The following is a 12186-nucleotide window of genomic DNA, read 5'->3' on the forward strand; positions in this document are numbered from 1 at the left end:
TAATAAATTCCATTTGTGCAAGGGTCCACGCTGACAATTTGGCAGCGGCAAGAAGTCCAATTCATGTACAGACTTTTTACTTTTCTGCTTGTTTTTTCTTTTAAAAGGGTGATTAGCTCAGGACTGCATTTTGGCTTAATATAAGGAGATATTTGAAAGTTCTGGCCATCCAATGGATATAACTTTGTCAGTCTAGCAAGACACAGAATTCATGTTATATTCAAAGATCAAAAAAGAAAAAAACCAAAATAACATTTAAAAAAAGAAAAAGATGTACTGTCCTTTCACTAAAACAGACAAAATAAAAATAAAAATAAAACACAGAATGGAAACAGCCTTCACAAATAAGCGTGAATAATGCCCAGGTACCTTATATAGGCAGTTATTCTACAACTGTATAGTTATTTACAACGGTGCTTTATAAAACAAACAACAACAACAAAAAAAAATGGTAGCACTTCCTAAAAGATTTTGGAACTTTTTTTCTTTTTTTTCTTTTTTTAAAACTCCCTTGTCATAAAAGCCAACTTACATTAAAATATACTTACTACAAGACAACACAACTAACAAAATATATAATAAAACTCATACAAGTAGAAAATTCTGAGGTATTTCTGGTTTGAGGTGGTCTGTGGTCATGAAGTTTTTAATTTTTTTTTTTTTCAGTTTAAGCCTCGGAAGCCACGTAACGTGTGTATGTGTGTGTGTGTGTGTTTTGTGTTCTTTTTTTTTTTCTTTTTCCTTTTTTTAAACATTGCATGTTTTTGCAAATTAAAAAAATATCTCAATGTTGAATCAGCAGCATTAGGAACATTCACTGACTAGAGCAAGTTTATGGCGTAACAAGAGTAATGGTATTCCAGAATATGCACCACTTTAAGACAAAAGAGTTGAGTTGCAGAGTACGGAGAAAGCAGCGTCAAAGAAACCAGTCTGCGCCATGCTGAGGATCGCTGCTGCTGCTCAGCTACCTCCGCAGTCTGTAACTGTACAGTTCATGGGCTTCTTGGGTGCTACAGGAGCCATCTGCCACTGGTTCAGGTAATTTCCGCCTCCCTAAAACCCCAAATTAAAAAGAAGAGAAAAATTACGGAGCCAGTGTTCACACTTCTCCTCCCTCCACCATCTGCATCGGTGGCTTGGGCTGGCAGATAATCAACCCCGAGGCCAAAATCTCCTGAACTGACTCACACTTCAAGCGAGATGCAAGCATCTTCCTATCTTCCAGTATTTTCCCCAAGTGCTTCTGAGAACACACTTCCAATTACGCTTCTTAAAAAGCGTTCTTCCTGTTCCTATCCCGACTTGAAAAATAGAAGGTAATTACGGTTCTGCTTTGTTCTCTTACCACCCAAGCGCCAGATACTGGAGGAAGAACTAACCAGTGCCTTGCTCGCAACCACTGGCTCTTTAACTCCGCTTTCTCCACACGCTGCAGCTGTTAATACTCTGCCCAGAAATGTCCTTCCCCTCCTCTAATGGTTACCTGAGAAGTAGCTCCATAGCAAATGATGTTTCCCCAAATGCTGCCAAGTCCAACGTCGCTCTCCCCACCCCTATTCTACGCTCCCCCCTTCAACTCTACCACCAAGAATTAACATTCTCCGCCCGGTTACTTTTTTCCATGTTACAATGACACCCGTTAGATCCGTAAAAGACACATCTGCTGTTTGTTTTTTTTTGAAGCTCACTTCCAAATAAAATAACCCAACACGGAATAGAACCCAGGAACGAAACCAAATGGGGAAAAAATCCTTTTGAGGAAGGTGTAATCTTATGTAACAGTCTTAAGTTTCCTCCAAAGTTTGCAGCATTGCGTTTTCTAAGATGATAGGTGGTTTTCCTTTATGTCACAGATGCTCTGCTCAGAAGACAGACTGATAAAGAGAAACCCAGAAAACTCAATTTAAAAAAAAAAACAACAAAACAAAACAACTGAAGTGAGTTTGTTGAGGTTCTGAGGTACCTGCACCTTTTCTGCATTCATTAGTCGGCACCTGAATGCTTGCTGAAATGTCCATTTTTTAATACAGTAGAGCAATGTGCTGGTAAAATTGATCCAATCCAAAAAAAAAATAATAATAATAATAATAACAATAATAATAAAAAGTCAAGATAAAATAGCAGCTGCATTCATGTGTTTGTTGGATTTTTGTGTTTTTGTTTTTTATCGTGTGTTTTCTTCTTGTTTTTTTTTTAAACTTTTTCTTTTTTTTTTTTTTTTTTTTTTTTTTTCCTCCAAATCCACTGAGTCTGGAAAGACAAAAAGCGAACCAGGACTTAGATACTAGACTCTTTGGGCGGCAAGTCCACGTTGGTGACGGACGTCACGATGGAGACAAGGCAGTCCGAGGTAGTGCCGTTGACGGATTTGCGGATCTGAGCAATGCGCTCCTCGACACAGCCCGCCGAGAGCCGAGCCTCTGCGTCGTGGTCCCAGCACTCTTCGATGGTCACGCAGAGCTGCGCCAAGCCCTGAGGAGAGAGAAGGGAAAGCTAAGCATCTGGTCTCCACAACATGCAAATCTGCACTCTGAGCAACCCAACAGAGCTGCAGGTGTCCCTGTTCATTGCAGGGAAGCTGGGACCAGATGGACCTTAAAGGTCCTATCCAACTCAAATGAGTCTGTGATTCTATGATTCTGTGATTCTGTCATGAGATTAGTTTTACAAATCACTTCCAACAGGTGTGTCTTCAGTTCTTTTTGAACTTCCACCTTCTAAGACTGGGGGCTTTGCTCACATCTGCCTTTTTTCATAGACCCAAAAGTACTTTTATTTTTTTCCACATCAAAGTACATCATGAAATCGAGCATTTAAAGCTTTAGAAGACAAGACATCAAGTGTTGCAATTCCCATGATAAAACCACCAGCGCTGGCAGCACTGTATCAGTTACTATGAAATGGTAGTTTTGTTTGCAATCACTTCTGTAGCAATCCTCAAAATAACTGAATACAACACTTAGACTAGATATCAGGAAGAAATTCTTTGCTGTAAGGGTGGTGAGACACTGAGCAGGTTGCCCAGAGAGGTTGTGGATGCCCCCTCCCTGGAAGCATTCAAGGCCAGGCTGGATGGGGCTGTGAGCAACCTGGTCTAGAGGGAGGTGTCCCTGCCTATAGCAGGGGGTTGGAACTAGATGATCTTAAAGGTCCCTTCCAACCCAAACCATTCTATGATTCTACGATCCTATGAATACTGCTGCAAGAGCACAGCTCTGTTTGAACCCCGTTCACCCAGAAACCGCAACAGCTGTCTTTACCTATACCCAGCAGCTCTCCCTGACTTGTAGGCAATGCATTAGTATACCTGAGTCCAGCCAAAACAGCAGCACTTTTGTCCAAACAGAGGCATTTAGCTTCTTACTGAAGCCCTGTGAGATTTCATGATCTGCTCCCTCCTTTCCCAGTCTGAAAAATCAGCCCATTTATTAAAAATGCTCATCTGAAATGATCTACCTCTGTGATACCCACACTGCATTTTATTTCGTTCTCTGTTTGCCTTCACATCTAATTAATTTTTCCTCAAAAAATGGTTCAAGTCTTGCATACTACCTAGCTTGCGAGGAACATGTCTCTGATGGTACGCATCATTCTCTCTTTCTCAATGAATGGGACTTTACCTTTCATTAGTTCACCATATTAAACGAGTCCTGCTAAACAAATGCACCACGACACGTTCCATGTTCATTTGCTTCGGCTGATTTTAATCAGCTGATTTATCCTCTAAATACAAAAAGGGACAAAGGGAAAGGGGAAGAGTGAAGGTGCAACCCTAATTCCCTGCTCTCTCTCTGTCCTTGTGCTAGGACAGTACTGGGCAGTGGAAAGGACATGAAGGTCACTTGCAGTTTAGTTTGTGCCTCGAAGCACCTCAGTGCTGCCAGATTCCTACAACACCATTTCCCTTCATTTTTTCCTTTTGAAGCTAACACATAACCACATCCCTCATTCCTATCACGCAGGAGAAAAAATTTGCCCATTGACCAAGAGGGACATACAGGGTGTTTCAGCCAATGATCCTTGAAGACGGGGCGCATCTTCTTGTGAACCACCACTTCTTGCAGGTCCTCAAGGGATGGGTGCTGACCTATTTCTTCTTCAAAAGGCAGCATGTATTCATCCACTGGACCTACAGTGCACGTGGAGAACTGGGTTAGTACAGAAATGGCCTGCGTGGAGCCACAGCCTCTGCAGAGCTGCATCCTCCCCATGCACAAGCCATGGCTCCTCAACCCACCGCAGCAAAATAACCTAAAGAAAGGTTTCGGCATGAGTATAATTTCACTTCAGGCACTGACTAGCAAGGTCAAGCACACACAGCACTTGCAATCTCTTTTTGACCTGGCTTGTTCTTAGATTTAAGTCAGCTCTTACCAGGTAGAGCCAGATGCACTTGTCCCAGGTACTAGATCCAAAGTGCAAAATGATTTCGGAATGCTTTAGTTCTACCAGTTATGGCTGTGAACTGCTCTGGGCCAAGGGAATGAGAGAACTGTTACGAGTGCCAGTGCAGACTCCAGACTGCAGCAATAACTTCTGCTCATCAAAACGTCATTTGGCCTTTGGCAATGTGTAGATGCCCTCTCAAAAAGCACAGCCCAGCTTAACTGATGAGCTTTCTCAGGATGCTTGGTTGCATTACTTATGGTTTCCCAGCAGCAAAGAGTGACCTCCTTCAATAGTGGAGATAATTCAGGAAGGCTTTTCCAGACTAAAATAAAAGAGCCAACTACTTTAGCTGGTCATGAACTGTGACACCTAGAAAATGATGTTTAGGTACTTTAAAAAAATAATAATAATAAAAAATAATAAAAGCCAACAACAACAAAAAAGCCAACCACTACAATAGCTTATCATTGTTCTTGTTGACACGATGCCAGTCAGTGAAACAAACTGAAATGCATGTTCCAACAGACGGCACAATAATGTTAGTGACCTTCCATTCCTCATCCTCAAAGAGGAATCAAAGCTATAAAGAGCTGCGCAAGCAATCACCAAGCCAGATCTGCTGTCAGCCACACCACGCTTACCAGCTACCCTAACAAAAGGAATTGACAACACTGTTTCAGAAATCACGCAGCAAGACAGGAACTATTTGCCAGTGAGGCCGGCACACAATTCTGACCACAATGATGGAACAGAACTGTTCAGTGAGACAATGCAATTTGCACAACATTACTTTTGAATTAAAAGAGTACGTGAGGTTAAGCTTAACCCCTTCTCATCCATGGCATTTTATGTGATCCATGGGAACTTTTGAAAAACACATACCTAGGTACACATCCTAATTATAAACAAGGACCTCGGTGCTAATACAATATTAACATTAATGTTTGAAGTCCAGGTGAGGTACTATTAATTTACGAGCTTGATATTTAGTGTGGAGCATCCATATCTACACAAGTAATTGGAGCTTCCGTGACCAGGAACAAGATCCTGCAAATGGCAAGGATGTCACCAGAGAACTGATGTGCTACTCAGACAGAAAATACGTCCCATTTTGCAGCATCATTTTAGGATAAAAACCCTGAGCAAGAGAACACTGTGATGTTAAAAGAAGCACTTTGAGACTTGAACACTACAAAGGTTCTTAACCACAGAGAATAACAGCTTACATTAAGAAACAAGCAAATGACAAACAACTTAGCTGTCTAATGAAAACATGGCATTGATTTTTAATTTATTTTGAACAGAGCCAGGCCCATTCCCTGGGCCAGCAAACCATGCTGAAACAAAGCCATTCCCCGGTGCAGAGGAGATCTTTATTCTTACCATCAACTGCTCTACACCTGGAGACTAACTCCCACAATACCAGTCCCATTGCATACATGTCTATTCTCAGGAAGGCGTCTCGCTGGAAGTTGATTGCTCCCTCTAACACTTCAGGAGCCATATACCTCCTTGTTCCCACCTACAGAGAGAGAAACAGCTCGAGTTAAATTCCAGTTGGACCTGTCAGCCTCTGCTGGTCAGAGATGAATGACAGCTGCCCTCATCAGCCTTTAGGCTACTTCTGCTAAATTTGCACCTCACTTGGAAAACAACCCAAAGTGGGCCGTGTCTTCTAACATCAATTCGTGTTAAGTTCACTTCAGTCTAGATGAGCTATCTGAAGCAAAAAGCCAAAGCGCACAACTACGTGTGTGATATACATTCAGTGTACGCTATAGGTCTAATTCAGATGCAGCGAGGCATGGTGAGTGCAGATGAAATCCTCTGCATCCCACTGCATCTCGCTCCAGCAGCACACGCTGCATGAGAAAACACTGCCCTTGGAGACAGGCACAACACCTTGAGGTCAAGGCAGACTCAGTTATTGAAGTCATGGAAAGTTCAAGCTCCTTTCACTAAGAATATATAAAAGAAGAACAAAATCAATGTATTCTGAAATGGTAGGAAAAGGTATAGGCATGAGTACCCTGGATAAAACCAGCCTCCTGCATCCACAGGAATGGTAAAGCACAGACCATGCAAAGCCCGCTCAGCCCTGGTTTGGAAAGGATGCCCTCTCCCCACCATCGTGCACATCTGGGTGCGTTCAGTCCAGCTGAAAAGCCACACAGAACTCCTTGGATAGCTGTGGCAATGTACATGGCAGAACTGTACCCCGTAATGTAGAGAGGGAAGAGCAGAAAAGGGCGAAAAGCGCTTTTTTAACATGGGAACTGAAATGCCTTTTCAAGCTTTTCTTTAGGGATTTCTCATCTGATTTTGTTATTAGCTGGGGAAGTGGGGAAAAGGGGAAGCCTAGATGTGAAAAAGTGTGGAAAATGCTAGAAAAATCTAAAGAAAGGTAGCAAAAATGAGGAAAGCTGTGAGGAGCTAACCTGGGATAAAGGTAATCTCTCAGCCTCCAGTTTGCATCTGTACAAACCACCACCACGCAGGAGGAGCTGTGGCAGGCCCAAATTTTGACAGTGTTATTTTTAAAGATAATGATTACCTGTCCATGAGTGTCCCCTGGAGGTTTTCCAGGTTCAAACCGTACAGCTAGACCGAAATCGGCTAGCACCGCTGTTAAGTCGTTCTTCAGCAAGACGTTTTTACTCTTGAAGTCCCTACAGAGATAAGAAGCAAGTTTGGGAGGGTTTATTATGGCATGGGGCTGAATCAGAGTGCAACAGACCACGCTGTAATCTCTAGGTCTAGCAGCCCTGGGTGGATCTGCTCCTTCCTTCCTTCCTTCCTTCCTCAGCTGCTCTCTGCTGTTGGTGTCTGTAAGACACCAGTGGACAGCCCTGTGCTGCTGGGTTAGGACCCACGTGTGGTGTGTCGGTCTGTGCTCCTGCTCTCTGCAGGAGCTCACACTGCACTTTGGGCACATAACCCCAAGCATCCTCAACCCCCGGCTACCAGAGGAATGCAAATGACTCTGAAAATAAAATACAGACATCAAGATGGATGGCCAGCGAGTTTCTCACCTGCACTCTGCGTAGGACTTCACACTACTGGATAACTCTGTATCCCTCCCATCCCATCCAAAAGGTATCGAAAGAAGCACACACAGAAGAAAGGGCTAGATATTCATCCCATTTGGAATGGGATGGAATAGAGTATCTCCAGTTGGAAGGGACCTACAAAGTCCACCTGACAGACTGCTTTGGAGCTCACCCAAAGTTAAAACATCACAAAGAGCACAATCCAAATGCCTGTGCTAAGCACAGACAGGCACTGGTCATCATCCTCTAGGAATGCTCCAGTGTCTGACTACCTTCTCAGTAAGGAAGTTTTTCCTAATGTCTCATCTGAACTTCCCCTGCTGTTGATTTGAGCCATGTCCAAGAGTCCTTAAAACACAGAGAAAACAAAACTAAACCTTCCTCTGGAATCAGTCATTTCTACAAAGCCTGGCTGGCTGCAGCTTCTGTTTCCAGCAGGAGCTCCAAGGCGCCATTTCTGTTGAGTGCCCAGCATATCTGCTGGGAGCACCAGACATGGACCCCAAGCTCTGGGCAATTCTCATGTTTCTCATTCCCGCCAACCAATGCATGGTAGGCTGAGGGGTTCGTTTAGTTTCTTCAACATAGTAACGATGTTTGCTCCTACCCACAGCATTACATCGTCCTGGAAATTAGCAGATGCCAGTGGGACTCTGTTCACTGCTTCTACAGACTTTTGCCGTCGTCATCTATTACACTTATGCATTAATTGCTGGATCAATTTCCCCTGGGCTGGAAAGAGAGCAGGGGAGGGGGTGAACCCACACTGAGATGAGCTGCCAGGATCAGAATTTTTCAGGATTTTTCCTCTGCAAGCGGAGATGGTGGCTCTGTGCTTGAAGATTACTTTAAAGGGACATTCGTGTCGGTCCTGTGCTACAGCACTGCTGTTTCGGGGCAGCTCAGGTGAGCCTGCAGGAGCCAGTGAGGGGGGATAGGATCCCAGTGAGATGCCTGACCAGCCCAGCCTCGTTCCCTAGGCTTCCTGCATTTTCATCTGAAAAGGAATGTTTGGTAATATAATTAAATTACAGACCTTAGACAGCAGATGGCAATTGTCCTGTATGCTCAGCATTATAATTTCCCTATCATCAATTCACTCAGTGACCCTGCTGATTGCAGGACATTGCAGGCCTGCATAAAATAATTAACGAGGGCAGATACAATTGTTCCGCACTAGAGCAACCTGTCAAAATTCCTTGGGAAGAAAGAAACTGCTGGACCAGAGAGAAGGACTTGGCCTTGGATGCCAGCGCACCAGTGCAAAGCACCATGTGCTAAAGTCATCTTGTGTCACCCAAGCCTTGTTCTTAGCTTAAAACATCCGAAGAAAGGATTTGCTGACAGTGAGCTAAATGGAGCACGATGGGCAGTTCTGGCTTGGGGATTAGCACGGGGGAAGTGGGTTATTCCCCTTGCAGCTTCGAAGGGAACCCCAGCAGAAAACTGCCTCCTGGGGACATGGGGTTTCTAGGGAAACAGGACGGCCTTTTAGAGCCTGCAAAATATTTGTAGATCTCTGTTGCACATAAAAACACCACTCGCCTAATACATGTTATCTCAGAGACTGACAGCTTCCATGTTATAGCAGTTTCCCCACAGGCTCAGAAAGCAGCCATCACCTAATGACAGGGATAAACGACTTTGCTCGGCCGGCATTAGGGGATTACACCCTCCAGGATGGTACAGATTGCACACGAGATTTTTGCAAAGCTGTGGCTCAGCCAGGACCTCACAGAAATGACATGGCACTGCCTGAACCACACCTTTCCCAGGTGAAGTGAAATGGAAGCCAGAATCACTGCATGAGCGCTTGCTGGACACAGAATGTGGGGATTTCCTTTTGTGCTTCTATTTTTCCCCTCATAGAAGCACAGAATCAGTAGGGTTGGAAAAGATCTCTAAGATCACCAAGTCCAACCATCAGCCCAACCCCACCATGCCCACTGACCACGTCCCTCAGTGCCACATCCACACGTGTCTGGAACACCTCCAGGGATGGTGACTCCATCAACAACCTGGGCAGCCTGTGCCAATGCATTACCACTTTTTCTGAGAAGACATTTTCCCTAATACTGAACCTCATATCTATAAATTTCCCCATTTTTCCATGTTTTCCTTCTTTCCACAACCACTCGAAGCTGGCAAGCGTGAGCTCAACACAAATGTCTCAAGGACTGGGAGAAAGGCTTGATCCAACCCACACCCACAACAGTTCCCACTATCACCATCACTCATTCGAAAGGTTCCTAGAACAGTCACTGATAAAGGAAAGTGCCCTGAAAATGAGAAAATACCCTTTTCAGCATCATGTTTCAGTCAAGGAGCGAGCAGACAACAAGTAGTCTGTGTATTAACCCCATTTTGACATTAGAGATTTTATTTTCCGCTTCCACGTGGGGGCACTTTAGCACCGAGGAGCGATCCCATAACCTCCCGCTGTGCCGGGGCCACTGTCCTAAGAGTTTGCTCGAAGTCTGCAGAGCTGCGACTCAGGGAGTCCCACCTGGCCTTCCAGCAGCTTTGCACATATTATATTAACCCATTCGATGATACCTCTGCCTTTAAAAAGTATTCTTTGTTTTTTGTTATTTTTTAAATGCAAAAGAAAAATAGTGGGGTAATCCAAGGGAAATCCCCTACGTCCCGAAATCCCCCTTCTGTGGGTATGTACTCAGTTTACCCGAGCAGCGCGTTCTCTATCTTTTGTCATTTGCTAAATGGATGGGGACACTAATGAGCATGATCTGTTGCTTTAAAGCCTTTCTGCAGCTTTTCACCACTCCCCACCCTCAGGAATTTTCCTGCATACACCGCTGCCTTTATTTCACGGGGACAAATGTCAGAGGCACAGGGTCAGCCCCAGGAGCAGCGCAGAGGCAGCTGCAGGCTTTCACAGCTCCCACCAACCTCAAGGTCCTGGGGGGAGTGTGAGCATGGACACTCTCGCAAAAACAGAGATTATCTCGCCTTATAGGAAGATGGCCCCGCTCGATCAGATGCAAATTGCTGCAGCTGGGCGCGGGGCTTAAGTCCCTCCTCAATGAAGAGCAGCGGATTACCGCACGAAGCAGCACAACCCGTGCAAATCCCTTCTAGAAAACTCCCCCGCCTGCCGTGCTGCCAGCAAACAGCTTGGCAGCGATGCCTTGGCCAGGCCAAGGGAAGGATGCGGGGCTGCAGAGAGGGGCAAAGGGCTACCACAAGTATTGCTGCAGTGAGGATGGTTTCACTGCTTCGTCTGGGATCCTGCTGTCCCCAGATGCGAGCCAGGAGGTCTCAGATGCGCAGCCCCTTCCCCTGCTCTCTCCCATCAGCACCTTGGCACCATAGAACTACCACGAAGAACAAATAGCAGCTACTTTCTGCATTTTCTCTATTGGAACCCACGTTCAAAAACTGTGGGAAGACATGAAGTAGAGTTATCAGTCTTACAAACGTAGGAAAGAATATAGTCCACAAATACATGTACTGGTTGCCCAGAGAAGATGTGGATGCCCCCTCCTTCGAGGTGTTCAAGGCCAGGTTGGATGAGGCCCTGATCTGGTGGGTGGCAACCCTGTCCATGGTGGTGGGGATGGAACTGGATGATCTTTAAAGTCCTTTCCAACCTAAGCCATTCTATGATTCCATGATGTGATTTATGAAGCATAGCCCCTTCCAAGGGAGGTTCTGCAGCAACCAGGTTCCCCTTCCTATCACACATCAAGACAAGAGGTGAGGGCAGAGAGAAGCACCCACCCTTCAGATATGTGCCATAACCCACCACCAGCCACACTATTTCACAGATAAGATGCTGATTACTAGCTCTTTACTATTTCAGATGTGGGTAAAAAAAAATTCCTGTCTTAGCACAGGATTTGTTGGGATAAAAGGCATTTATTTCCCCAAAGCACAATCTCCTCCTCTATTCAAAAGCGTCGTTTCAAAGAGGTCACGAACATTTGGACATGGCTCTGGAAAAGCATTAATGAGAAAGGCTGTACCTGTGTGCTATAGCAGGTTTGTGTCCTTCACCCTTGCACCATGGGACATCCTCATGGAGGTAAGACAAGCCACGGGCCATGGTTTCTGCAACATGGCAGAGCTCATTCCAGCTGATGATGTTGCCCTTCAGGTAATCTGTGAGAGAGCCCTGCAAAACAGGACGTTGTACGTTCTTAACCACAGCCATCGCTATGTGACAGATGTGCAGACTCATCGGTTTCATTTAGTTTTAATGAGTGCTTGAGAAATGTGAACCTTCATTTAACAGGCAAAAAATATAACTAGCAAATGTTAAAAAAAAAAAAAAAAGAAGAAATAAAACCCAGAAGCATTCACGAGTCCTTGGCCCTTGACAGCACAGAGAGTATACAGATGCCCAAAATGAGTCCCAGATCTATTCGTCTGCTTGGGGGGGTGGTGAAGGAAGGGACAAAATCATCTCAAAAAGAGCAAGTCATACAGGCTAGGAAAGTGGAAATCTTTGCATGCAAGAAGATGTTGCATCGTATAATCTGGTAGTGGAAATGATTGACTCAGTAGACCTTGGATTAAATAGAGGGATAATGCTGCTGGCTCAACCCTTGGTTTGTGTGTGTTTGTTTTATTTTAAGTGTTAGTCATGTTTGATAACTGAAGCAATTCAAGAGCAAGGAGGTATGCCCTGAGCTTCAAAAGCAAACACAGAGCCTATCTGCACGGGCTGGGTTGGGAATGCAATGGCCCCAACCCCCAGCTCTCCCAGGCTCATCTCTGCATG

General features: G+C 44.8%; 1 protein-coding gene across 1 annotated transcript in view; it reads right to left on the reverse strand.

The window, feature by feature from the left end:
- The window catches only part of ACVR2B (activin A receptor type 2B), a 29308-nt gene continuing 17864 nt past the window's right edge, over positions 743-12186 (reverse strand). Inside the window, exons 7-11 of the mRNA XM_021389108.1 lie at positions 11429-11577; positions 6947-7061; positions 5776-5914; positions 4002-4132; positions 743-2475 (exon numbers count right to left, since the gene is read on the reverse strand). Of these exons, the coding sequence (XP_021244783.1) occupies positions 2281-2475; positions 4002-4132; positions 5776-5914; positions 6947-7061; positions 11429-11577 (729 nt within the window). The 3' untranslated portion in view covers positions 743-2280. The remainder of the gene's footprint in view (positions 2476-4001; positions 4133-5775; positions 5915-6946; positions 7062-11428; positions 11578-12186) is intronic.

This window comes from Numida meleagris, chromosome 2 (genome assembly GCF_002078875.1).
Source record: "Numida meleagris isolate 19003 breed g44 Domestic line chromosome 2, NumMel1.0, whole genome shotgun sequence".
Classification (NCBI taxonomy): Eukaryota; Metazoa; Chordata; class Aves; order Galliformes; family Numididae; genus Numida; species Numida meleagris.